The sequence below is a fragment of the Papio anubis genome, chromosome X, assembly GCF_008728515.1.
Source record: "Papio anubis isolate 15944 chromosome X, Panubis1.0, whole genome shotgun sequence".
Classification (NCBI taxonomy): Eukaryota; Metazoa; Chordata; class Mammalia; order Primates; family Cercopithecidae; genus Papio; species Papio anubis.
The window spans coordinates 40,516,580-40,544,522 of NC_044996.1; the positions used below are offsets into that span (position 1 = coordinate 40,516,580).

The 27,943-nt window shown below is 41.7% G+C and overlaps 1 protein-coding gene across 1 annotated transcript in view; it reads right to left on the reverse strand.

Annotated features, from left to right (window-relative positions):
* Positions 1-2,236: 2,236 nt before the first annotated feature.
* Positions 2,237-27,943, reverse strand: part of TRPC5 (transient receptor potential cation channel subfamily C member 5) — a 257,934-nt gene continuing 232,227 nt past the window's right edge. Inside the window, exons 4-7 of the mRNA XM_031660502.1 lie at positions 22,835-23,171; positions 21,355-21,494; positions 16,177-16,499; positions 2,237-2,973 (exon numbers count right to left, since the gene is read on the reverse strand). Coding sequence (XP_031516362.1) covers positions 2,694-2,973; positions 16,177-16,499; positions 21,355-21,494; positions 22,835-23,171 — 1,080 coding nt within the window. The 3' untranslated portion in view covers positions 2,237-2,693. The remainder of the gene's footprint in view (positions 2,974-16,176; positions 16,500-21,354; positions 21,495-22,834; positions 23,172-27,943) is intronic.

The window sequence follows — 27,943 nt, forward strand, 5'->3', positions numbered from 1 at the left end:
TTAAGGATAACTCTATACACCACTGTGGTAGAGCCTCCTCTGACATGGAAATACAAATTGCTACAGAGCCATATATTCACATCACCAGCAGCTCTGAATCCTGCATGGAACACTGATAAAGAGCTTAACCCTTCAAGGGATTGTTATTACTTGGTGTTCTTGAGGACTGTCCTAGAATGTACACAAATTAGATTCACAGTGAGGCATGTCGACAACTCAGTCCCTACCTAGACTGAATCAGCCTGTGATACCTTTATAATAGGAGAAATTTGTCTTCAGTGGTTTCCCTTTCTGTAATCTTCCTCCCTATACCAAGGACCTTGTAAAAATTACATTCAGTACTGAAGCAGAGATGTTGCAAATGAAATTAAATCTACTGTCTGGTCCTTATCACTTAAGCAGATCCAGGTATTTTTGGAATCAGGTTGTCCAATATCAGCATCCCACTGGATCCCACTGAATCCACTTACAAATGGTAAAAACACCCCATGGGATCGAACAGCAGTAAAGATATTATTCAGAATAGTTGGCCATGACTTCAGATTTATGAGATGGTATAGACTCCATTTAGCTACCATTGGTTCCCTCCCAAGCCAATGTGTTTTCTTTGGGTGCAGCTGTAGGTGGCATTAAAACAAAACTTACTACCAGCAGGTGGTGATGAGAGCTGGAGTTGATTATTTTCACCCTTCCTAGAAAATGTCACTGAGCTCAGTGAGAAGGACCACAGCCCTGCATTAGGTGACAAGAAAAGCTCTCCCTTTTCTACTGTCACAAGGAAAAATCCGCTGTCAGACACCCAGTGAAAAAACTACAAATACCTTTGCATGAATATTGCCATCTTTGGCAGGGGTGAAGGATAGAATGCCAAGCAGAGGGGATGGAAAAGTCAACTCCTGAGACTCCATGCCTGCCCCTGCCCCCTTATAGAGATAGACTAGGAGTGAACATAAATCATTTCAGAGTTCTTGGCCTAGTTGTTTGAATGAGGGGGAATGAATGAATGGAACTGAACTATATTGCATTTCAAATGCAGTAGAAGAACAGAATTTCAGTGCTGGAAGGAACCTTGTGAGCCTATCTTGTTTATCTGTAGGCACCCAGACTCATAGGATGCCAGAGCTAGCAAGGATATTAAAAACCATTGATTTCAAAACCCTCACTTTTTGGATGATGACACTGAGGCTCAAGAGGGGAAAGTAAGTTACTAAAGACATACAGTTATAAACCACAGAGCCAGGATTAGAGTCCCTGGTTTATTAACTTCAAATCTTTTTTTCCACTACAGTCCTCTCCCTTCTCTACCACCTAAATACCTACTATCTAAACTATCCTAGCAGACAATTTTATATCCTAATTTTTTAAATTCTCCAATAACAGAAATTCTGTAGACCCACCTGTGAGAATATATTTATTACATTGCCATTTATAGTTAGGAATTTCTCCCAAATAGGTAACTCAAAAGCCTCCTGCTCCATTTCTTTTTGGTTCTGTTCTTAGTGGAAATGGATCACATTCACTATTAATAATATTTAAGATGTGGACAATGTGTATGTATGGGTATGTGTGTGTGTGCGCGCATATATATATGTGCATATGTATATATATATACACACACATATATATACATATATATCTAATCTATGTATATGTAACAAATAATTTAAGCTTCTTTTCTATAGGCTAAATAACTCCTCAGTGGCAAACCAAATCTGAGAAATAGCATCTAGAAAGGAAGACAAGACTTGGGTTTTTTTATTTTGTACTTTTTCTGCTACAGCAAAAACTTTCAGCAACAGACTGATCCAGAGTGGGTATTCTAGCATTATAGTAGGAACTACGCATCCAAATTTACTAATGCCTGACTAAATCAGACCTCAGGTAATGAGGACTCCTTTGCTGAAACTCAATTTCTAGGAATTATATGCAGATTAAAATAAAATAAGCTAAGGTTAGATAGCTACTTTGACATAAAAAATCAGGGCAGGGACTGAATTGATAATGTATCCTACACTTTCACTATTTCTAGTCTAGGGTAATCAACATTGCTGATCTAAATGGTAACATGATGGCGCAAAAAAATTCAGCAATGGACTCTACTTAAGAGTGTCTCACAATGGAGTGCGGTTACTTATATATACTTGATTGAAAAATAGCCACTGGCTGGGTGCAGTGGCTCATGCCTGTAATCCCAGCACTTAGGGAGGCTGAGGTGGGAGGATCAGTTGAGGCCAGGAGTTTCAGACCAGCCTGGGCAACATATCAGGACTCCATCTCTATTTTTTAAATAGGAAAAAATGTAGTCCCCTCCCCTCTCTGTCTCTCTCTGAGAAGACCATCCTTGTCAATGTGGTTCTTAGTTTTCGGAGGGAGATGTTTGCAGTGAAGCGGGAGATAGGGCTCTCTTGGCTAGAGAACCAGATCAGCTGAATTAACCCTGGAGATGAGTGAGGTGACACATTGTAGCCAAATTGTGCTCAAACCCCAAGTTTTCCACTGAGGCAAGAAAATTGATTCTGAAATTTAGAAATATTTTCAATAAGTAACTAGAAAATCTTATTCACTAGAATAACTTATATTAAATGATCAAGATTCTATAGACTGAAAGTCCAAACTCAATTGCATTGGAAAGAAATAATTCACTCTAACAACTAGGAAAGCTAATGTAAATTAATTGAGGCAGACGAACTCTTTCATTGAGCTTCTGATGGACTCCATGCCAATGTTGCCCCATCCTGAAACGAAAGTAAGCACCCTTGTAAAGCAAAGCTACTCACGGCAATAAGCTGATAGGAGTTGTTCATCATAGCAATCAGCATGTTCAGCAGCACTACCAGGGAGATGACGTTGTATGTTCCAAACATGGTAGCTCCTACAAACTCGGTGAATTCGTGTCTGGCTTTCACATTGGTGACATATAGATTTAAAAGGCCAAATACAGACCAGAAGAGTGATTGAAGAGTCTCAAAGAGCCTAAGAGAGATCAAAGAGCAGGTTAGTTAATTCTTTAAGAAGAGCAAGAAAAGAATGAGAAAATGAAAGGTGATCTGCTTAATGAAGGGGCTGCCAGATTTGTGACTGATAGATTAGTGGTCTCACATATTTTGGGCTCTTCCCTAACACAGACTGACCATCCATGTCCATTTGTTTGTTTGTTTCCACTTCTATGTTTTATGCTTTGCTTTTCTACCTGAAATACCATTCCCTCTTCTCAGTCTACGCATAGCCTAAAAATTTTCAAGGCTTATTTCAAGAGCTACTTCCTCTACCAAGCTTTCTCTTTTGTCTTCAGACCATGTTATTTTTTTACCATTCTAATTACACAGAGGCAATAAGTACTGTGGTTAAGAATATGGTGCTTGAGGCCGGGCGTGGTGGCTCACGCCTGTAATCCCAGCACTTTGGGAGGCCGAGACAGGCAGATCACAAGGTCAGGGCATCGCGACCATCCTGGCTAACACAGTGAAACCCCGTCTCTACTAAAAATACAAAAAATTAGCCAGGCACGGTGGAGGGCGCCTGTAGTCTCAGCTACTCGGGAGGCTGAGGCAGGAGAATGATGCTTGGGTTAGATTGCACTGGGTTAGAATCTCAGTTCTGGCATTTGCTGGCTGAGTGAACATGAGAACAAATTACCATTTCTGATACTTCTTTTGTGGCTCTCACAGGACCCAGATAGCTCTAAACTGCATGGAGGAGCTTGAGGATTCTCAAATTAACACTTTATACAGATAATTGTTAATGATACATTAACCAACTATTATTGAGGCTTTTATTATTGAGAACTCAACTATTATCGAAAACTTATAAGCATGTTAGGTACTTTTACATACATACATCATCATTATGATCCTTGTAAAACTTTATTGTTACTGATGAGGAAACAGAGATTCAGAGATTGAATGACTTGCCCAAGGACACCTTACTAGTAAGTTTTGAGCCAGAACTCAAATTTAGGTCTCTCTGCCCTTCCAAAAACACTATATTAATGGCTTCTCAAATTATTATTTCCTCTCTTAGTCTTCACATCCAAACATGTAACTGCAATGATATGCTTTTGGTGTCTAGGGTTTCTTTTGCTTTATATCCAGAAATCTGAATACAGCAATAAAAATGCAGCCAGCTCGTGGGTGGCAGAGATTAGCCATTGCCCAAGCCTGTGGAAGTCATGCAGAACATAAGAAATGTTACTTTAAGAATGGATGCATTTTTCAGTGTACTCAAAATGTGTTGTTCTTAATGAGCACAACGTATTTTGAGAGTCTTAGGGATTTGTTCTTTGGTTCATTTTAGAGGTGAGTGAGAGGTGCTTTAAAGAGTCCCTCTGTCAGCCGGGCTCGGTGGCTCACGCCTGTAATCCCAGCACTTTGGGAGCCCTCACGCCTGTAATCCCAGCACTTTAGGCGGCCGAGGCGGGCGGGACCAAGTGAGGTCAGGAGATCGAGACCATCCTGGCTAACACGGTGAAACCCCCTGTGTCCACTAAAAACTGCTGTGCAAAAACTAGCTGGGCGGAGGTGGCAGGGGCCTGTAGTCCCAGCTACTGGGAGGCTGGAGGCAGGACGGCGTGAATCTGGGAGGCGGAGCTTGCAGTGAGCCGAGATCGCCCACTGCACTCCAGCCTGGAGACAGAGCTGCACCCGCCTCAAAAAAAAAAAAAAAAAAAAAAAAAAAAAAAAAAGAGGGATTGCATTGGGAGTTATACCTGATGTAAATGACGAGTTGATGGGTGCAGCAGACCAACATGGCACAAGTATACATATGTAACAAACCTGCACGTTATGCACATGTACCCTACAACTTAAAGTATAATAATAATAAATAAATTTAAAAAGAAAAAAAAAATAATAATAATAAATAAAATAAATTAAAAAAAAAGAAAAAAAAAAGAGTCCCTCTGTCTGAAAGTGGTCTGTCCCCCGGTCTTTACACAGCTGCCTTCTTATCATCAAGGTCTCGGCTCAAACGTCACTTCTTCAGACAGGCTTTTCTTGGTTGCTCTACCTAATGTAGCTCCATCAGTTATTCTCTATCCTATTGCCTTGTTTAATTTTCTTTGTAGCACTTGAAGCTTCATAAAATTATATTACGTGATTTTTGGTTTAAATGGTTACTTTCTGTCCCTCTCCACTAGAATATAAGCTCTATGGAGGCAGAGACATATAGCTACCCTATAGCTGGTACATAATAGGCACTCAATGACATTTATTGAATAAGTGAATGAATACATGTAAACTATTACTATTACTGTTATCATTAGATTAAAGTAGAGAAGATTCCAATCCCATTGACAATTTTGCATTCAGTAGGCTGCACAATAATGGCTAGTTTATTTTGTTTAAGACTGTGCTCTGCACTGACCTGACTCTCAAGGGCCCTTTTCAGGATTGCCTGAGCAATGTGCACATGGCCCTTCTCAACTTGTTAAGTGGCTCTTCTCTGATTATCATAGATAAATTCCATGATCTTTTCAGCATCACACTGCTGGAGAGCTAGCCTAAAAGGAATAAATTTGCTTTTTGTTTGGTGAAAGTAAATGCCAGCTGGTGAAGCATTTGTGAATCAACAGTAAGATGAGAGTCTGGAGTTCAGGGGCCAGGGCACAAGAACCAGACAATATGGCAAGTCGGACCTATCACAGGTCCTTAATTTTCAGGGCCAGGCAATACAGTGCATCACAGAACCAGGCAGAGGGTTGAAAAATGAGGAATACATGGGGCTAAGTAATCTGGCCCCTGCTAGGAGGGCACAGTCAAAACCTGATGATGTCTATTAGATACCAGCAATCAGGCAGGCAGGAGGCCAGCAGTAAATAGCACAAGCAGCTAGCACAGCTGCTAGGTAACAGAAGCCAGGGCAGATTGTAGCTCAGAATTTTAAAAAGCAGTTGCAGTGAGTAGGAATGTCATTCTAAGGAAGCAGAGTCCCTGAAAGTTGAATGACCTTGAACACAGAATGCATTCAGTAAATGTTTGTTGATTTCCTGACAGACACTAAAGCCATAAACTAGGGCAAATATGCAATCAATATGTTGATAGGGTCTTACTGAATTAGTCGCTTCTCCTGAATAGATGTTACATTAACCTCTAGCCCTACAATAATTAAAATTGCAATGGCTTATGCTTGAGGATAGAGTTTATTGCTAGTTGTTCGACTGACTGATACAAACGTTCCCTAAAAGTAAAAGTCTGAGCATTTAAAATCTTCCCTCAGCCAGGCATGGTGGCTCATGTCTATAATCCCAGAGCTTTGGGAGGCAAAGTTGGGAGGATTACTTGAACCCATGAGTTTGAGACCAGCTTGAGCAACATAACAAAGCCCCATTATCTTAAAAACAAAACAAAAAAAAGAAGCCAGGAATGGTGGCGTGTGCCTGTAGTCTCAGTTACGTGGGAGGCTGAGGTGGGAGGATTGCTTGAGCCCAGGAATTTGAGGCTGCGGTGAGCTGTGATCATGCCACTGCACTCCAGCCTGGGTGACAGGGCTAGACCCTATCTCTCTCTACATATAAGTAAATAAATAAATAATAAACAAACAATGCATGCATGCATAAATAAATCTGCCTTCTACTGTGCTGATATTCTAGTCAGGGAAACCTTATAGATAAAACTGTACAAGAGGGGAAAATGGGGAGGGATAGGAAAGATCATTCCTCTGTTTTGGTGGTTGGTAGTGAGAATGGCCTCAACATGTTTCTCAAAATGTTACAGTGTGGTCAGGAGAAGCTAGCCCGCTTAAAAGCATGCCCAGGTAAAATGAGGGACTGGCATGTGAGGTGGAAAAGAATATTCTGGTAAGACATTGTTGGAGGTTCTGTGACTTCTAGACTCAGTTTAATACACAGGAAAGGGCCACCACTGGTGGCAGTGAGGGTGTACTACTTGGTGCTGGGTTTATAATAAAGTCATCATAGGGATGGAAAGACTTGTTGACAAACCATAGAATCTTAATAACATAGAATATCTTTTCAATTTTAAAGAGGGATTATTTTAGAAAAAGCAACTAGTCCATTTTTATTTAGCAGAGAGTAAACAAACATATGGAACTTGCTAGCTCAAGAAGGGGCATAGATTGAAGACACAAAGATTCAGGAAAACTTGATATTAAATGCACAGAAGACAAATCCATACGAGGTGGTTAAGGGAGAACTTGCACATGTTGAGAGCCATCCACAAATAGATCACAAAGCTAAGAGGTGTACAGTAAAATAGAGATGGGAACTCAGTCCTCTGAACATTTGCTGAAAGTCTCGTCTTTGAGATGAGGAATTACTCTTTCAAAAAGTAGAAGAAGTATGGAGAGGATTTACTCCTCTGGACCTAATTCAGACCAGCAAAGAAGAACTAGAGGGTGAACAAATTAAAGGCTTGTTGGGAGAAAGCAGGGACATCATCCTATATTTTCCAAATTGTATGTTGATAGCCTAAATGGAGCAAAAGCTATAATTCCAACCCAGGTGACCCTTTGGTGTCATCCTTACCCTTTCTACAGTTCCCTGGACCTGCTATTTCTCATTCTTCTATGCCTTTGACAAACTCCTGTTTCTGGATAGAATACCCTCATCCTGCCCCAACCTCTAGCTTCTACTTCTTTCCTTTCTCCTTTTCTGTCTACTTCTTGTTTGACCTTTGAGGCTCAGTTGAAGCCCCACCTCCACTAGAAGCCTGCCCCAACTCCTTTCCTAACAGGCTTGGCTAGATGCTCCTCTTTTTTGCTCCCATAGCACCCAAGCCTTTTTCCATAAATGCACAAATCACACTGTAGAGGCAATAGAGGAGAGTGCCTAAGAGAGAACTTTAGATCCCACCATTTATTAAATAACGTTGGGAAAGTTACATAGCCTCTTTCAATTTCAAGTTTTCCTCATCTCAAAAATGATTCTTGGTAGGTTAAATACTAATTGTTAACATTTATTGTGCTCTTACTATGTGCCAAGCATCATGCTTAGTGCTTTGCATATACAGTTATCCCTCGATATCTGCAAAGGGTTGGTTCCAGGACCTCCTGCAGATACCCAAATTCATGGATGCTCAAGTTCCTTATATAAAATGGCATAGTGTTTATGTATAATGTAAGCACGTATCCTCCCATATACTTTTTCATTTTGATTGTTTATTTTTATTTATTTATTTATTTTTAGAGAAAAGATCTCTCTGTCGTCCAGGCTGGAGTGTGGTGGCACAATTATTGCTTGCTGCAGCTTTGAACTCCTGGGCTCAAGTGACCCTCCTGCCTCAGTCTCCCGAGTAGGTAGGACTATAGGCATGCACCACCACACCCAGCTAACGTTTTCAAAATGCAGCAGCTCACGCCTGTAATCCCAGCACTTTGGGAGGCCAAGTTGGGTGGATCACGAGGTCAGGAGATCGAGACCATCCTGGCTAACACGGTGAAACCCCATCTCTACTAAAAATACAAAAAATTAGCTGGGCATGGTGGCGGACACCTGTAGTCCCAGCTACTTGGGAGGCTGAGGCAGGAGAATGGTGTGAACCTGGGAGGTGGAGCTTGCAGTGAGCCGAGATCGTGCCACTGCACTGCAGCCTGGGCAACAAAGCAAGACTCCATCTCAAAAACAAAAAACAAACAAAAAACTAAACAACAACAACAACAGTTTTTGGAGAGACAGGTGTCTTGCTATATTGCCCACGCCTGTCTTAAACTCCTAGCCTCAAGTGATCCTCCTGCTTCAGCCTCCCAAAGTGTTGGAATTACAGGCATGAACCACCATGCCTGGCCCATTCCATATACTTTATATCATCTCTAGATTATTTATGATAGGTAATACAGTGTGAATGCCATGTAAATAGTTGCTATATTATATTATTTAGAGAATACTGACAGAAAAAAGTCTGTTCATATTCAGTACAGATGCAACCATTCATTTAAAAAAAATATTTTTGATCCACAGATGGTTGAATCCATGGATGCAAAAGACATAGATATGAAGGGCTGATTATATTATATTTGGCTATACGTCTATAAAGTAGCGACTATTGTTCTTCTATTTTTCAGATGAGATACTGAGGCACAGAGTGGTCACACAGGCAGGAAGTATCAGAGGTAGAATTTGTACCCAGCTCTTTTGACTCTGAAGCCCACACATGTAACCTCATAACTGTATAACCTAACATACTGCATGTAAAGTGCTCAGCACTTTAAAGTACTTTGCATATGGTAAGCATTAATAATAGCAGCTATTCTAATTGTTTATTTGCATTCCCCATTAGACTATGAACTTCTTAAGGATAAGGATTCCATCTTCCTAGGCATCCTCATTGCCTGGTACATAGGAATTGTTGAAGAAATGTTTATTGAAGGAGTCTATAAAAGATGACAGGAGAAACACATAGCCAAAGAAAGTACAAATGAGTAGCACCATCCTGTGATAATAGCATTGGGAAGGATATGGACTGGAATTAGGAGGAAAAGCCAGAGATAACCAATAAGAACCTTTATGACCTGACCAGAACAAAAAGATGAGTGTTTGATGGGAACTACATGTGTATCCATGTTAGTAAGATAGGAAAATATTGGCTGAATGATGGGTGGAGAAATCACCACTGATTAAGTAGAAGTAACTACAAATGAATGGTAATAGCCTTGAAGAAGGTCGCAGTGGACTGCTAGGTCACGGCTCTGTCCTATTTAGTTTTTCATGTATTCATGATTATTGCAGCTGTATACAACAAATCTTATGTACCTTTACAAAACCAGACTTACATCTGTATCCCTAGGTAAAAGTACAGACTGTAGCTTGCATGCCTGGATTGAAATCCTCTTTGCTACTTACCGTCTATGCAATTCGGGACAGCCTGATTAACTACATTGTACTCTGGTTTCCCTATCTGTAAAATGGGTAAGAACCACACTGTCTACCTGATAGCATGGTAGTGAGGATTACATGAATTAATTCATGAAAAGCTGGTTTGTAATAGTGCCTGTTCCTAGCACTCAGTAAATACTGATTATTTTCATTATTATTATTAAATCTTCCACATTGTTATTTTACATTCCTTTGTCTTTATAGATTATTCATTTGAATATCTAATTGTACATAGTTGCGATCATAGTTTATACAATCTCTAGTGTTTGCTTGTTTGTTCTTGAGACACAGTCTCTATGCGATGCCCAGGCTGGAGTACAATGGCGCGATCTCAGCTCACTGCAATCTCCGCCTCCCGGATTCAAGTGATTCTCCTGCCCCAGCCTCCTGAGTAGCTGGGATTACAGGCTCATGCCACCATGCCCAGCTAATTTTTGTATTTTTAGTAGAGATGGTATTTTGCCATGTTGGCCAGGCTGGTCTCAAACTCCTTACCTGAGGTGATCCACTCGCCTCAGCCTCCCAAGGTGCTGAGATTACAGGTGTGAGCCACCCTCTCAGCCTGGGATCGATCTATTGATCTATCTATTGCTCTATCTATCTAACATCTATCTATCTATCTGTGTGTGTGTGTGTGTGTGTGTGTGTGTGTGTGTGTGTGTATATATATATATAAATTTTTTTTAGATGGAGTCTTACTCTGTTGCCCAGGCTGGAGTGCAACAGAGCCCTCTTGGCTCATTGTGTGCAGTCTCTGCCTCCCGGGTTCAAGCAATTCTCCTGCCCCAGTCTCCCAAGTAACTGGGATTACAGGTGCCCACCACCACACCTGGCTGATTTTTGTATTTTTAGTAGAGACGGGGCTTCCTCATGTTGGCCAGGCTGGTCTCGAACTCCTGACCTCAAGTGATCTGCCCGGTTTGGCCTCCCAAAGTGCTGGGATTACAGGCATGAACCACAGGGCCCAGCCCAATCTCTGTGATTTTAAAAAAATTACACATTTTGGGTTTAGACACTTTTTAATGTATATACAGAGTCTTCATGTGTATCATTTTAATAGCTGCCCAATATTCCACCCAGCGAATACCAAGCCTGCCTGACACTTTTTTCAATGCTTTGGATGGAAATCGATGGCATGCTTCTTAGATCTTCAGATGACACAAGACTAGAGGGAAAGCTGATAAACTGGATGACAGGATAAAGACTCAGAAAGACTTCAACACCTTGGAGCGAGGGGCTGGAACTAATGAGATGAAATATGTAGGGATCAATGTAGAGCATTGCTCTTGGGCCAAGTGCCCAAGTACAGGATGAGAGAGGTAGGAGAAAGGCCAAGGGTTTTTGCTGAAAGTAAGCTCAAAGTGGATCAGCAGAGTGACATGACTGGCCAGATACTTCAGTCATCCTGGGGGGCAGGGTGGACAGAAGCAGAAGTAGATTATCTATAATTAAAGACAAGATTACTCTTAGGCCCATATATGTTGTTGCAAATGGCTTGCACGTGTGCGGAAGTTTCTTTCTAAATACCCGTGAAAACTGGTGAAATCTGAATAAGGCCACTGGATTTTATTAGTGTTGATTTCCTGGTTGTGATAATGTGCTACAGCTATGCAAGATGTTACGCCTGGGAAAAATGGGTGAAGGATTTACAGATTTCTCTATTATTTCTTACAATTACAATGTAACTAAAATTATCTCCAAATAAAAAGCTTAAAAAATAAAAAGCTCCAAATAAAAAGCTTAAAATTATCTCCAAATAAAAAGCTTTCGGACGTCGTCTTCGTCTTTTCACTCAATTGTTCAGTGGCCATGTTGAGCACCGTTATGTCTTAGGCCCCTCCATGGCAGATGCAAAGTTTACTAAGATGGGAGTCTCAGTCTGGTGGGAGAGAGAGGCACAAATGTCTGAAATACAACAGTTTATGTAACATAATGGAGATGTGTTTAGAATGCCATGGGAAACATGCATTCTAGAAGAAGCCTGCAGCTGAGAGTGGGGTTAGAGTGGGTAAGAAAGGCTTTAGAGCAGGTAGTCCTTTGCCGTCAACTGAAAAGATGGGTATGAGTTTGCCAGGCTGGCTAGGTGAGGATGGGTATTCCATTCAGAGGGAATGGCATGTGATGCACAAAGGTCTGAAGGGTTAAGACACTTTCCTGTAGTTGGAGAACAGCAAAATGTTGACAAAGGAGGAGAGCGGTAAAAGACTGGAGAGGCAAGAGTCAGATTACCAGGCCCTGGGTGTTATGTGTGTTATGGTAAAGAGGCAGGATTTTATGGAGAAGATTCAGATATTCTGGCAGGCATGAAGCCAGTGGGGGCCAGGATGCAACGGGTATTTAGAAAGAAACTTCCGCATAGTAGGTGGAAGATTGTTTGGAGAGAAGACCAGATTGGAGGCAGGGAGACCAGTCAAGAGTCTGTTGCCACAGTCCTTGGGAGAAATGATTTAGGCCTGAACCAGGACGGTTGGATGAGTGTGTGTGTGTGTGTGTGTGTGTGTGTGGTGTGTGTGTGTGTGTGAGAGAGAGAGAGAGAGAGGTATTCAAGAGATATTTCGGAAGTAGAACTGATTGGGCTGAGTGACATACTTGATGATGTGTTTCATGAGGGAAGGTTTAAGAGTCCCAGATGACTCCTAGGAATCTGGTTAGTGTCATTTAATGAGATGAGGAATTAAAGGGGATATAGGTTGGAAGTGAAGATACAGAGATAAGGGATAAGGAATTTAGTTGTGGACATCCTGTATTTGAAGGGCCTGTGAAACAGCCAGGTGTATTCAGGAGGTGAGGGCTGGAACAAGTTAGCTTCTTTTTCTCTCACAAGTCCTGTGTCTTCAGAATGATAATGTCTTTCTAATTATTTCTCTTGACAGCAGATGAAGGCCACGTATTCCCAGTATGCAATACCAAACTCAAACCCCCAGCAGTACTGTCATGTGGTTGTCAGCAAGGACAGTGAGTTTCCCTTAAATTGTATGCCTAAGGAGAAAAGATTTTTTTTTCTTTTTCGTTTCCTTCCTTCCTTCCTTCCTTCCTTCCTTCCTTCCTTCCTTCCTTCCTTTCTCTTTATTTTTTTCCCCCACAATTTGGCTTTATTTTGCAGTACAGAAATCATTTGGAGCCATTCTGAGACAGAAGTAGAGGCTCTGTCATGTCAATACTGCATTGCAGCTTGGTCCACTGAAGAAGCCACGCCTGAGATGTAAAAGATGCTCTACGCTTCACCCGCTTTATGTTTGCTTCCTCTCCCCTTTTCCCTCATCAACTTTATTGGGTTAAAATACCACATACAGGCTTTCTCCAAATGACTCCCTATGTCTGGAGTTTGGTTAGAGTTTTATGCCCACATAAACCAAACTTGTGGCTATGCTATTTGGGCCCTGCCATAACATTTGACATAATACAAAACATAAAGTTATAGGGAAAACTTCTGGATGCCATCCCAAACCGTGAAATTCCATTTAGAATCTCCTGAACCTCAAGAGGACAGATGGCACACATCCTGTATGGATCCAGTTCTTGAGGAGCAGAAGCACACAGCTACACTGATTAAAATATACAAATACTGTCTCAAGTTGTCTGTATTGGTATCCCAATGTTTGTTTAAAACTGATCCTTCGCTAGGAAAAAAAAAAAAAAAAAAAAAAAAGCCAGTTTGGTTAAATTGAACAGAATGTGGTAACTGCCAATTCTGAATAGCCACTCCATGAAAACTCTTTTTTTTTTTTTTTGGTTTGTTTGAGATGGAGTTTTGCTCTTGTTGCCCAGGCTGGAATGCAATGGTGGGATCTCAGCTCACTGCAACCTCCGCCTCCTGGGTTCAAGAGATTCTCCTGCCTCAGCCTCCCGAGGAGCTGGGATTACAGGCATGTGGCACCACGCCTGGCTAATTTTGTATTTTTGGTAGAAACAGGGTTTCTTCATGTTGGCCAGGCTGGTCTTGAACTCCCGACCTCAGGTGATCTTCCTGCCTCGGCCTCCCAAAGTGCTGGGATTATAGGTTTGAGTCATTGCACCTGGCCTGTTTTTTTCTTTTTTTATGTGGAAGAAAAGCAATGGCATCTCTGGAGAATCAGAAGGAAAAGGATGACAATAAGCAGGTACCAAACTTTCCACTAGATACATAAACAAACTATCCCCTTCTCTAAAAGCAGAATCTTTCTGACTCCCTGGCTGAGTAACATGTATTTTAACAGGTATGGTAAATGCCTGAGGCCAGGTGCGGTGGCTCAGACCTGTAATCCCAGCACTTTGGGAGGCTGAGACGAGTGGATCACCTGAGGTCAGGAGTTCGAGACCAGCCTGGACAACATGGCAAAACCCCATCTCTACTAAAAATATAAAGATTAGCCAGGCATGGTGACGGGCAACTGTAATCCCAGCTACTCAGGAGACTGAGGTACAAGAATTGCTTGAACCTGGGAGAGAGATGTTGCAGTGAGCTGGGATCATGCCACTGTACTCCAGCCTGGGTGACAGAGCAAGACTCAGTCTCGAATGAATGAATGAATGCCTGAGTTGAGGCATTTAAAAGAAAGCAGCCTTTTATGGAGGAAAAAAATCAACTGATAGAGGGAAAGTTGAGGTAACATTACTGCTGATTTGGCCCGACCATGACAATGCTTCTTCATATCTGACACCCCAAGATATAATTTTGTGTATGACAGGTGCCCATTCTTTTCAATCGTCACTGCTAGGCAAGTGATAGGAGCAAAATGTCAGTTGGCAACAGGGCTGTTAATAATCACTACAAACTTGCAAGGAGGCATTTCATAAATTTCCTCAGCAGAGTGCACATGAGAGCATAATTGGCAGGGAACTGACCTCCTGAAAGGCACCTCTCATTCATGTATTTAATTCTGCTGAACACTTTGATGGGAACAAATGCAGTCTCCTGGTGCTCAAGCCACTACACAATTACTCTCTATGTTGTAAACAGGTTGCTGTGAGTTCTGTCTCTAGAGTAATGCAGGAGAGGAAGCCATTCCTAGTCAAGAGGCACTAGGAAGCTGATAAGCTGATGTTATGCACTCCTGGTTGGCTTAACCAAAGCAGCACTATCTCTCTGTCAACCCATTTTGGACCCCTTTTCCTTGCACATGAATCTGGTTTCCCACCCAAGATTTAGCCCTGAGTTTCGGGAAGAGAGACAAGGAGCATGGCCTAGTGCAGGAGGTTTAATCATAGATTCCATTCTCCTGTCTATTAACATGCCACTGAGCTGTGGTTTGTGTGAATCCATTTTAGGAAATGCTGCTAGAGACAAATAACGAGAATCAGCTAGATAGCACTGTTTTTTTGTTGTTGTTTTTTGTTTTTCTCTATCAATGCAACAGTCCTTTTTTTCTCTGGCCTTTGTTGTGGACCATATTTCTAGAATGTCCAAGTCCACTGAACTGTGTTGGTTTATGGAGTTGTAAGGAAACAATTGTATCTTAGTTTAATGACTAAGAATCTTGTATGACCTTGGGGTCATTGCTATGAATACCAGTGATGAGTTGCACTCTCCAGAAGTAGGGGTGGAGATGGACAAGGTGTAGAACACTGAGTTCAGGGTCAGCCCAGGACAGCTCCTAACAGCCTGACATGTACTTATTTGTTTTCTCTTGTCTATTTCCTCTAGCATTGATTTATCAGAAAATGAAAGCCATTCTGAAGGCTTGAAGGTCCCCTGAAAAGTAGGTCTTGACAGTACTAAGCAAAGGCACAGGAGTTCCATGTGTTCAGAGGCAGTGGACTTGTGGACAGAATCATGAGTTATCTCTTGTGTCCTGGAACATTTCCAATTAGTGCTGGGTTCCACTTGGCCCACCTGAAACCTTAAATTAATGTAGCAGGAGAGTGGATTCTAGTCCTACCTTCAGCCTGTCCCCTCTCGAGATTACATCTATGAATGGGGGTGCATTAAGATATGTTTGCATTCTTCCTTGATTCACAATAGTTAAGTTAGCTTTGGTAGCCACTCATTCAGAGGAATAGCTTTGTTGTTTCATTACCTTGGTGCCACATTTTGAGTGAGGAATTATCTACCTCACCCCAAGTAATTCTTTTAAAAATATGTAATGCTACCAACGTAGTTCAGAACCAACTCTTTAGATGACTTCCTGGAATCCCATGTGTGTGCTTGTTTCTTTCCTACCTCACCTAACTTCACTTCGTCTCCTAGTACCCTGTAGCAAGAGAAGAACATTCTTCCACCTCTGACCCTTTGGGTGGATCCACAGTGAGCACTGCCTTCACAGTCAAGTGACAGTGATGAAACTGTAGGCTGAAAACAAGACAAAAATGGAAAAAGCGGAAAATGGCAAAAAAAAAAAAAAAAGATAAAAAAGGAAAGGGGATTGTCTTACGTGGAGAAGGCATTGTTCTGTTTCTCACATCGGATCCCCTTGCAGTTGTTAGGCTCATCGATAGCTCTGGTTTCATAATAGAAGTAAAGCTGGTTCAGTCCATTGGCAAAAGCTAGTAGTACCAGGCAGTAGATAAAGAGGAATTTGAGGATATCAAGCAGCATGCGTCCCAAAGAGATCTGCAGAGGTCCTAAGTGGGAGTTGGCTGTGAACAGGGATATGAGACGCAACGAACTTAAAATGTTGGAAATCGCGAAGAGTGCTTCTGCAATCAGAGTCGGGTGCCACATTTCCCATTCCTCCCTTGGACGAGAACCATTATACTGAAAGAAATAACAAGTATACAAGATGAGAGGTACAGTGAGCATTTTTAAAACTTTCCCTTTTTTCCTTCCTTCCATACCCAAAAAAGCCACCAAAATATGCATCAAGCTTTCATTATGCAACAGGCCCCATGCGTGACACTATTTGTCTTTCTTGCCCCACCCAATTAATATGTACTGCTAACAACTCTCTTCCTCCCACTCCCATCCACATATATACCTAGGATGTACACACAGAAGAATACATTTTAGATCAATCATCTGGAGCAACCTCCTGTGGTTTATCAATAGACATTTTCTAACTGTGGGTTTACCAGATTATTGAGGAGTGTCACCGAGACAGAGGCACTAGTATGCCCAAGGTAGTGGGGAAAAATCACCCTGCTTCCTAAAGATTTCAAATCAAATGGACTTCCTCAAGCCCTCATTGGGCTCTGAGCACCATGGACAACCTGCTGTTACTGAAAGACAAGGGGTAGAAGCAGCCTTCTCGGTATGCAGTGTTCATTCTCATATCCTTGCTGACTGCAGTTTGGGGCTGATGGAGGATCCTTAGGGAGCCACTCACTGGAGCTTTCTGCTGAATTTTTAGCAGGCTGTAATGTATTCTACACTAGTGCAAATGGCATGTCAACCTTTCAGGTAATGAATTTAGTACTGCCCCACACAGTGGTGTATGGATGTATTTTACAGTTCATTTGACAACCCTGTAAGTTAGAATGTTCCTTCAGCACACATGAAAAACCAGGGGCTTGAAGGAGGGGAAGAACCATTACTTATTGGGTTGGTTACCCATTCCAGGTTTCCAGCTCCCGGCACATTAGGAGTAGCCTTGTAGAAAGATGACTTCATCCTGAGATCTGAGCTCCAATTTGGGCATTGTCACTTAAAACTGCCTGTATCTTTTAATTTCACCATAAAATGAGGATAATGCCTCCTACCCACTGCACATGTTTGTGATTCTGTATCCATATGCAAAAGTCTGTGTACTCCATAAGTGGAGATGTTATGGAAATACAAGGAATTACTTATTACCTTCCCAAGACAGAAGTAGATTTTGCCTGGAATTTAATTTGAAGCATATTGCCTTGAGCTCACATTTAAATATCACAATTTCTCAGGACTAAATGTAAACAACTTTCCTGAGAGAATGTTGCACTGGGGGCCAAATTATATTGTTAGCATTTCTAAAATGTGCTTCAGTTCCAACAACTGAGGAAACTGGTGCGGTTAAAATCACTTGTGTGTATCCAATATTCTTCACTGTCAGAGGAGCTTGGAGAAACCGTGCCACATTTGTACTTCTGCTTCAGATAGACTTTAGGTGGCCAATCAGTTTTATGTACTCTTTGCCAAATCTTATATTTCTACATTTTTCCTCCCCCAACAAACATGCACTGCATTACTGTGAGGGGTAGGAACGGTTATGCCTGTTTTACAAATGGAAGAAATCCAGATAGGCAGAGTGACTTGCTAAAGATCACACAGCAAGTCAGTGGCAGAGCCAGCAAGAAGTAATCCACAGGTCTCCAGACACTCAGTCTAGCACTATTTCTATTAAATGTTACTTATATGATAGCTGACATCACAGCACAGATGATAGATTAGCTTTTAAAGGTTTGAGGTATATGTGAAAGACAGTCTCTTTGCTGATAACAAAACAGACCTATGTTTTAAAACTAGAAATCACCAACTGGAACATGGATAGCTCATAATTTGGGGTTTTCTCTCTCCTCATTTGGAACTGTAACCTCAGGGATGTCTGCTGCCCATGGGATGGTGAATCTGAATTTGTGGAACACTCAGAAGTGTAAAACATGATTCTCGTGGCAAATTTATACTTTGAACATAGATACTTTGCACCTTTGGAGAAAGATATAGCATGTATGTGCAGGGAATAAACATGGAACTCATCTGGCACAGAGGTTGGCAAACTTTTTCTGTCAAGAACCAGATAGTATATATTTTTGGCTTTGTGGGCTCTATGGTTCCCATCACAACTACTCAATGCTTCCTTTGTAATCCTAAAGCAGCCCTAGACAATATGCAACCACGTGGACATGGCAGAAGGCCAGGTTTGGCCCACAGACCATAGTTTGTTGACACCTGATCTAACACGGTGGTTTTAAACTGTGTTCCTTAGAGCCTGGGGGTTTAATGGAGGCATCTCATAGCTACTGTGGAAGCCAAAGTGGAGGCTTAGAAGACTCATTCCTCAAGCCAAACTCAGTCCTTTGGGCTTTTTTATATATTGGATTACTGTGTGAGTTTTTACTTAAAGATGTGCTAACACGAGGAAAAAAATGTAAAAGGTTGAGCACCATTGATCTAGTTTAATCTACTGCTTATTTATCAGAGGCAGAATCTACAGCTCAGAAAGGTAGAGGGATTGCCTATGGTAATCCTGCTCATGCGTATGAGATTGGGAATTAAATTCAGATCTCCTGACTCTTGAGTTAGTAATATTTGGAGACAAGTGATTTTTCTTACATCCTTTGAAATGGAATGCAGTTAGAAAATTGGCCTTCTTGCCTTTCAAAGGATGTAAATTGCATTTTATAAACCCTAAAGCAAAATATGAAGAGGAACAGCTCAATGTGGGGACTCAATAGTAATAAGAATTTGAGGGGGGTGTTATTATGTCTTTAGCTAAGCACTGACTGAAAAAAAGGCCATAACTCAGTGGGTAGCATAGTCCAGATTTACTTGGCACACATGGAAACGAGGCAGTGGTGGAATAGATCTAGGTGGTAGTATCCTAGAAAAGCAAAGAATGGTTATTCTCCATTTGTGGAATCATCTGGGGGCAACAAGGGTCAATCTTATATATATTTGCTCCTTTTGAGTATTTTGATGTGTGCTTTTTGGTTCTTGCTTTAGATCATGTGAAGTGGAATAGATATTGTTGACTAATTTTGCACTCTAATAAAATAAATGATCTTTAAAACCAGCTCATTCCTTGGTGCTTCTGTACTGCTTCAGTACCATGGTGATTGAAAAAGTTTCAAGGAGCCTATAGAGCAGTTCTTATGGCTTTGCCTCATAGAAGTTGGCTCAGCCTGCTTGGGGAAAGTCATCCAGCCTGGACTTCTGTGGATGGGTAGATCTGATTATCCTCATTTATAAGTTCTCATTGCAAATCCAAATTTTGCATGTGGCCTGTCTTGCTTTGTAAATTCTTTTTTGGGAAGGACTCCAACTTCTTGGCAAAGGTCTCCTTTGAATAAAGTGTTTGCCAGTTAAGGGGCATTTACCCAGCTTAATAGAACAGATTTATCCTTATATTTTGTGATGGAGAAGTATCTAACTCTTTGGAAGCCTCTCCAGTAAAGTCGGACAGGTCATGTGATTAGCTAATGTTGAGAATCTACAGATACATTTTTCATATCCCCAAATGTTAATCCTTTTCTTTATCATTTATTCTAAGCTTTCCTGTTTAAACAAAACCCACCAATTTCTAGATTGATAATTTATGGTCCCTCCAGTGTATAAATACCATTTCCAAAGGAAGAACTTTTCCCTTTACTTAACAGTGTTACTTAGTCAGCAGAGTGCCAGAATGACATGGATTTCACCCAGGCACATTAACTAGGGATTCAAACATTTTCCTCACCAGCTTTTTCTCTTAAGGAAGTTGTAAGTATGTGTTAAATGATCACCACATGTATAGGGCCTACTCTTGGGCTCCTTTCAAAAATGTTTCATGACTGCATTCAATATGCATGCTCTACATAACTCCCAAGGTCTTAAAATTTATGCAATATGCATATTAGGGATACAAAAATAAACTAAGTTGTTGGAGATTTGGGGGACAGCCATATTTCCATTCTAAAAGTCCTTAATGTGGAATTTAGAGCCAAAAAGCATGACTGACTATACAATCTTGGAGACTGAATTGTCAGCATGATGGAGAAGTTTAACTCAGGCTACAAGGAGGACAGCAATCCCATGATTTAATAAGCACCAGACCTGAACTCAGAGCCTGTGATTACCCAAAGTAAGACGTCAGACATAAAGTTTTTTTCAGGATAATTCGAGCTGAATATTGTGAGGGAAAAGCATTAAGGTGGTGTGTGTGTGTGTGTGTGTGTGTGTGTGTGTGTGTATCCATCTGAATTGGTAGAGAAGCACAGGTTGGGTGATACTAAAAATGCTGGATTTATAACTGCTTGAGTGGTTATCCTAGTGGTGGAAGTGATGAGCAAGGAAGAAGCTATTAAAAGTCTATGCCACCTGTAGTCAAGTGTCTGGGATTCCACTACTTGTCATTATATGAAGAGCAGTTGAGAGAAATGGGAATGTTTAGCTTTGAGAAGAGACAACTCAGAGGGTTAGGGAGAGATGATGTCATATCAGAAGCATTGTTAGGAAGAAACAGTCTTGTTTTGTATGACCCCACAGGGAGGAAGAATTACTAATGATTATGTCACAGAGAGAATAATATTAGACATATATAAAGTAGCCCTTTTTAATGAGGTGACAAGGATTAAGAGAAGCTTTTGAAGACAGTGAATTCAGTGAATTTTCTGCCCCAGCCCCATGCAAGCATCATTGGGCCATTATGTTGGCAAGGACATCGTAGAGAGCACTTAAACACTGAAAGCTGAAGACCCCTTTATCCTGAAAGCCTCAGAAGCTAATGATTCATTTGCAAATTGTTCCATTTTCCACTTTCTTTACTTAGGTGGACACTGCTTACAAACCACTGAAAGAATGTCTGTTTATATGGTAATTTCCCACATGGATTGAGCCATCATCATCATCACTTTTTCTCAAAACTTTTTATGCTCTCAGTGCAAAAGCTTAATGTAGCCAAAATCGCTGTGTAGGAAAAATGGCAGACATTCCAATTTACCTTGACATAGGCCACAATCTTCAAGGAAATAGTTGCCAGGTAGAGGGAGTTCATTGCGAAATCCATCAGGTTCCACCAGTCATGGATGTATTCAGTAAATCCACCATCCCACATTTCCTTAATCTCACCCCAAATGAAACCTGAATAATGGAGGCAAACAGTTTATTTCTACATAGGGTCAGCCCTGGTCATCATAGAAGGATCCCCCCCCCCAAGTGAATAAGGATGGAATTAAGGAATGAATTAGGGTCTCAGTGGAGTGAAGCCTTGAGAGACAATAATCACTTGCTTTCCTACTCCACCTCCCAGTTTTGAACTTGCCAAACTTGGTAGGCTTTTCCTGAGAATGCCCATATGTTATACTTTTCTGGATACTACTCTGAGCATTTTTACTATAGTTACTGAAATGCTGTTGCAATTTTGGGTGCCTGTTTCTACTTTCTTTCCATTTTGGAATGGGAGCAATTTCATCAATAAATTAATTAGATCAGTATTATCCCATAGTCCTTACTTTCCACTAGGTTCAGGAAAGAAAACTTCTCAATGTGTTTTGAGGTGAGCAAGCTGATCATAGATCAAATTACCAGATGTTGGGGCTAAAGCTAGGCAATGGGGCCCAAAATAATTTATAACTCATTTTTTTCCCCTTTTTTCTTTCATCATGTAGAAGTGTTGTAAAATTTTACCTGATGACGTGGATGTTTCTTCAGCCTTGAAATAAAGAAAATAGTAAAAGGTGTGGTTGTGGTCTAGGGCAGCACTTTCTCAGACTTTAAAGTACATGTGAATTATCTGAAGATCACGTTAAAATTCAGATCCCAGGTGGCACCTGAGGTTCTGTGTGTCAAATAATCTCCCAGGTGGTACTGGTATTGCTGGTTTGGACCACAGTTCGAGTAGCAAGGACTTAGAAGACGGCCGTGTGCTGGAGACTCCAGTGCAATCTAATTATGCCTGGAGACTGCTGGTAGGGCTGCTTTTACCATGATGTGTGTGAATTCCCCCTTGGTTGTGAAATCAGTGTCCAAATAGAATGTAGACCTTGAACAAGAACTGAGTCATGTGGAGTAGCTATGAGAAATTAGCAGATTCATGTGTCCCTTGGTTATGGGAAAAGGTGCTTTGAATAGACTGATCAGCACTTGCTCTGCCTACCTTACTTGAGGCCTGTCCTGACTGATACTTGGCTTTGTCTCTAGAATAACTGACAGACAGCTTCTCTGTCCTTGAAGATATTAGATTAGCAAAAGCAAGCCCTAGGTGTACTGCCAATCTCACCATGGACCAGGCAATATTGAATGACCAGGGTCTGGGACAGAAGGAACTACATTTCTGAGACTCCCAAGAAAGGACTACCACACTGCATGGGGGTGGGCTGGGGGTACCCTAGCTCAGAGCTAGTCTGACTGCCTGTTCTAGTAGTTTATTTAAACAGGACTATCAGGCAGTCTGGCCATAGCTCCTGGTCCCTTTGACTCACCTAGAACCCAAGGCAATATCATCCATTCCACGACAGTTGGGGGAGGCCCCTGTACATGAAGGTCTGTCCTGACAATGTGCTGAGAAGCCAGGAGAAGCATAAAGAGGAAGGTCAAATAGGATGCTGTGTGGCAGATAAACTTGATAAAGGGTTTCTTGATGAACAGCCCAAGGTTGCTCCTGGGTGAGATCAGGTAGGCTATAGACAGCATGGGAAACAGGAACCCAATGGTCATGCAGGTTAGAAGCTTGACTACCCAGTGTTTCCGCCGCCATCCAGGGAAGCCATCATACCACAGGGTGGCAAGCAACTGTTGGCAGTTGGGCTGAGCAACAAACTGGGAAAAGAAGAAAACAAGTTAGGCATCTGGAATGTCCAGGAGAAAGTCTACCATCATAATACCTCTCCTAGTTTACAGTCAGTTCTGGCAAGGGGTTGTATGGCCAATCCCCAGAAGAGGCCCGTTTTCTAGGTTCCTGTGAATGCATCTAACCCCAGAGATGGCTCTACATGTCAAAATATGAAACTAGATTTTCCTTAGTGTTCATTATTTTTTAATATATTAAAACAAAATCACTCTGTCTGGTTCGTGCTTTGGCATGCCTTCCTATTGTCCCTCCTACCCTGTCAGAGTTGTGTTTCCTCAAACCTGGTTTTATATCAGAATCATCCAGGGAATATTAAAAAATCTAAATCCCCACGTCCTTCCACAGACTGACTTAATGAGACTCTGGGGTGGGGATGGAGGAGGTAGTAGAGCCTGGGTAGCTGTTTTACAAACTCTCCTGGGAACTTATATGACTTTTAGCAGAGAACCATGGAGATATTTCATTTCAAATTGATTCACATCTGCTCACTCCCTTAGTCTACGTGAGGTCATCATCAATGTGCACTCTGTTTGGGCAAACATAAACTGGCAGGGAATAAACCCATGCCTGTAGCTAGGGTTTGAAATGAAAATGAGTTCCCTTTTATATTTTGTTTTATTATTCTTGATTTTGTTTTGAGCACCTCTTGGTTAGCTTGTAATGAATCAGGTTGCTACTGTGCCATCTATTTAACACCATCTCTAGTCTAGACATGCAAAAGAGGAAAAAATATTGGGGGGCTGGCATTACGCTATTGCATACTAACCCAGCTGGGATTTTACTCGAAGGCAATCTACAAAGTGTCAGTGATTAATAATTAAGGAATCATCAGCATTGCAAATCATTATCCAGCTGCTACTTCCTGGTGAGTGACTCAACAGGGAGCTCAACTGTCAACTATGATTTTAAATACTGCCTACATTTGACAATCCCAGCTTCCCATGGGACAGGTTAAACAGAGCTGCACCATTTAGCTTACTAGTACAAAGAAACCATTCTTCTTCTCCTTGAGCACATAGTTGGATTACATTACCCAGGCTCCCTTGCAGTGAGGTGTGGCCACATGACTAATTTCTCACTGTGGGAAATGCTGTGTGGCACTACTTGGCCTGGCCTATAGAAGTCTCCCATGTGTGCTCCTCCATGTTCTTTTCCTTTTCTGACTGACTGGGATGTGATAACCTGGCGTGATCTAGGGGCTTCTGTCAGCCCCCGTCCCTCAATAACCGTGTTAGCAGAACTAGCCTGCTGAACAAGAATACCTGTTTTGGACTGTTACATCACGGAGAAAGTTCTGTTGTGTTAGAGCCATTATATATTTTGGGGTCTAGCCTGTCCTAAAGAAGATTACTGGTATGAAACTACCAAAATAAACTCTAAAATGTTTTCATCCTGTGATCTCATTTCCTCCAAACATATTCATGATCTCCATTATGTCCTCACACTTCCTTTCCACACATTCATACACAAAAAGGCAAAATCCTATAGTCCCTTTCTACCTTTTTTTTTTTTTTTTGGCCATAGTAGCCTATGCCAAAGGCTGGGATGATGAAGTCCAAGAAAATACAGAAAAGTCAAACAATAAAGCAAGACCTTTGCAGCAGAAGAACTGCTGGGAGCTCACATTCTACTGAGGGAAACAGAAGCACAAAAGGAGAGTTACACAATTGTATAGTAAGGGCACCGAAAACAATATGACCATGTCATAATTGGAGCACAAAGGAGGGACAAATCTGGATCGATTAGCGAAGGCTTCCTGGAGCGGGTGATACCTGCCTGGAGCATTAAAAGATGTGCAACAGTTGCCTAGGTGTGGGAGAGGAGAAGAAAAGAGAGTAAACAGCCAGAGCAGAGACGATCACATGACTAAGGCATAGAGGTGAAAAAGAGCCTGTCTTGTGTGTGGGGGGCTACAGTAGTCGGGGTGGCTGCAGCTTAAATTGCAAGGCTGTGAATGGCAAGTGACCAGGCTGGAGAGGTAAACAGGGAGAAGATCAAGACGATGGTCTTTGGCCGTTAAAAATAGTATGGACTCAGCTGGGCACGGTGGCTCAGGCCTGTAGTCCTGGCGCTTTGAGAGGCTGAGGCGGGGAGATCGCTTGAGGCCAGGAATTCAAGACCAGTCTTGCCAACATGGTGAAACCCCGTCTCTACTAAAAATACAAAAATTGCGGGGCATGTTGGCGTGCACCTGTAATCCCAGCTACTCAGGTGGCTGAGGCAAGAGAATCGCTCGAACCCAGGAGGCAGAGGCTGCAGTGAGCAGAGATCGTGCCACTGCACTCTAGCCTGGGCAAAAGAGTGAGACCCTGTCTCAAATAATAATAATAATAATAATAATAATAATAATAATAGCCAAGGAGGGCAGATCACTTGAGGTCAGGAGTTTGAGGCCAGCCTGGCCAACATGATGAAATCCCGTTTCTACTAAAAATACAAAAATTAGCTGGGTGTAGTGGTGTGTGCCTGTAATCCCAGCTACTCGGGAGGGTGGGGCAGGAGAATCGCTTGAGCCCAGAAGGTGGAGGTTGCAGTGAGCCGAGATTGCGCCACTGCACACTGCACTCTAGGCTGGGCAACAGAGCAAGACTCCATCTCCAAAAATAAATAAATAAATAAATAACCATAGTATGGACTATTTTAAGAGCAATGAGAAGCCATAAGTAGTGTGAGAGTGTGTGTGTGTGTGTGTGTGTGTGTGTGTGTAGAGTAGTATAATAAAGCAGTTATAACTGATTCTATTGTTTACTAACAGTGTAACTGAACAAGTTCTACTCTGTTTTAATGTCTTCCTCTAAAGAATGGAGATGATAATATGTACCTTATAGGGTTGGTGTGAGGATTAAGATCAGTTACTACATACAGAGTGCTTAGAACTATGCCTGGCACATAGTAAAGGCTCATTAAATCTTAGCTACATATATTATTATGCATGTAAGAAAATTAGATTTAGATGTTGAAAAGATCCTTCTGGTTACTGGGTGGAGGATAGATTAGAAGCAGAGGGTGGTCAAAACTAGAGGCAGAAAGATTAGTTAGAAAACTATTGCCAGTCTTGAACAAAATGATGGTGACTTAGACTAAGGAAATGGTAGTGGAAATGGAGAGACGTGGTCAGATTTGAAACGCAGTGAGGAGGTAGAATTGGCAGGATGTGCTGATGGATGGGGAATGGGGTAATGGATGGGGTGCAGGAGGTAAAGGGGAGGGAGGCTTCTCATTCAGGTGAATTGGTGATGGTAGTGCCATTAACTGAAAGAGGGAACACTGAAGATGAAACAGGTTTATGGAAGTGCATACCTTTTTAAATCTGTCAAACTAGATTTGTCTATGAGACATGTAAATGGAGATATCCAGATTGACATCAAATACTGATGTTATTTGGCAGGGATTGGCAAATTTTTCTGTAAAGGGCCACATAGCACTTTAGGCTTTGCAGGCCACACTGTCACTGGTGCAGCTACCTAACTCAGCTGTTGCAGTGCAAACTCAGCCATAGACAATATGTACATGAATGGGCTTAACTGTGTGCCAATAAAACTTTATTCACACAAACAAGCAGCAAATTGTAGTTTGCCAATCTCTGTCCTATGCTACTGCATCAGCCTGAACCAGACAGACATTTAGAGCTCTTCAGTAATAGTCTTGATGACCTCATGTGACTTCCCCTTATGTATTCCCAAGAACTCCAACCCCAGAAATCACTTTCTGCAAAGGAACAAATGCAGAAGTGAAGCTTCTTTTAATAGTGGATATACCATCCAACCTTTATCTTCAATGCCTCTGCTCTGATTTTCAATTTGGCTCAAGCTGGGCAATTTTAAAGTTGGACAGGTTTTTATCTTCTATTTTTATATCTGACAGAAGTAGTGTAGGGTGGTGTGGATTCTGGCAGAACAAACTGCAATTAGAATATGATAAAGGAAATTTTTATTAAGCCATCATGTAGTATCTCATCTAAACACAGTTGTGAGCTTTGAAAGCACAATCCTGATTCTGCTTGCACACTGCAGTTCGCATTTGACCGGTTATGTAATCAATCTCTAGTCAATTCTAAGAACGCCTCCGAAAGAAGAACGGCAAGAAAAACTGCAGAGTGTGTACCCACTAGATGCCTCACTGCACAAAAAGCCAAAGTGTCCAGAGCCTGGAGCAGTAGTTTTTTTATTTTAATGAAGTCCAATTTGTAGTTTTTGTTGTTGTAAGGAATTAAGGAAAGAGGAGAGAAACAAGAAGGTCGGCTCCACAGTCAACAGGTTTATTTTCAACCTGGGAGGGACGTCTGACCGAGTTAGGCCAGAAGTCACAATCTCTTACAGACTAAGAGTTTTTAAGGATTCAGGGTGGGAGAGTTTATCAGAGGCTTGGACTGCTTCTGTGTTTCTTTGTTGTGCTTATCTGGGAGGGAGAGTTGTATGTCTGTTCCCCTACATCTTTCTGCAGCTGCAGGCATATCCCTGGAGTCTGCTTTTAGCTTCCTTATCTTAGTGTACCTGAAGGGAAAGGAATGTGCTTATTAAGGCCTACTGTTTTACTGGGGCCCATTGTATGAGGGTGAAGTTTGGCAGTTCCCCAAGAGACTTTCCCCTGCTTTGCTCTGTGCCCCAGCCATCTTATCTGTGTTTTACTGTCTGCTCTTTTCTGGCTGCTTGTAGTTAGAAAAGAAGTGATTTCCTTGAAATGCATGAAGCTGGAAAGGCAGCTGGAACTTAAAGTGGCGGTGTTTGTCTGAGATGATGGT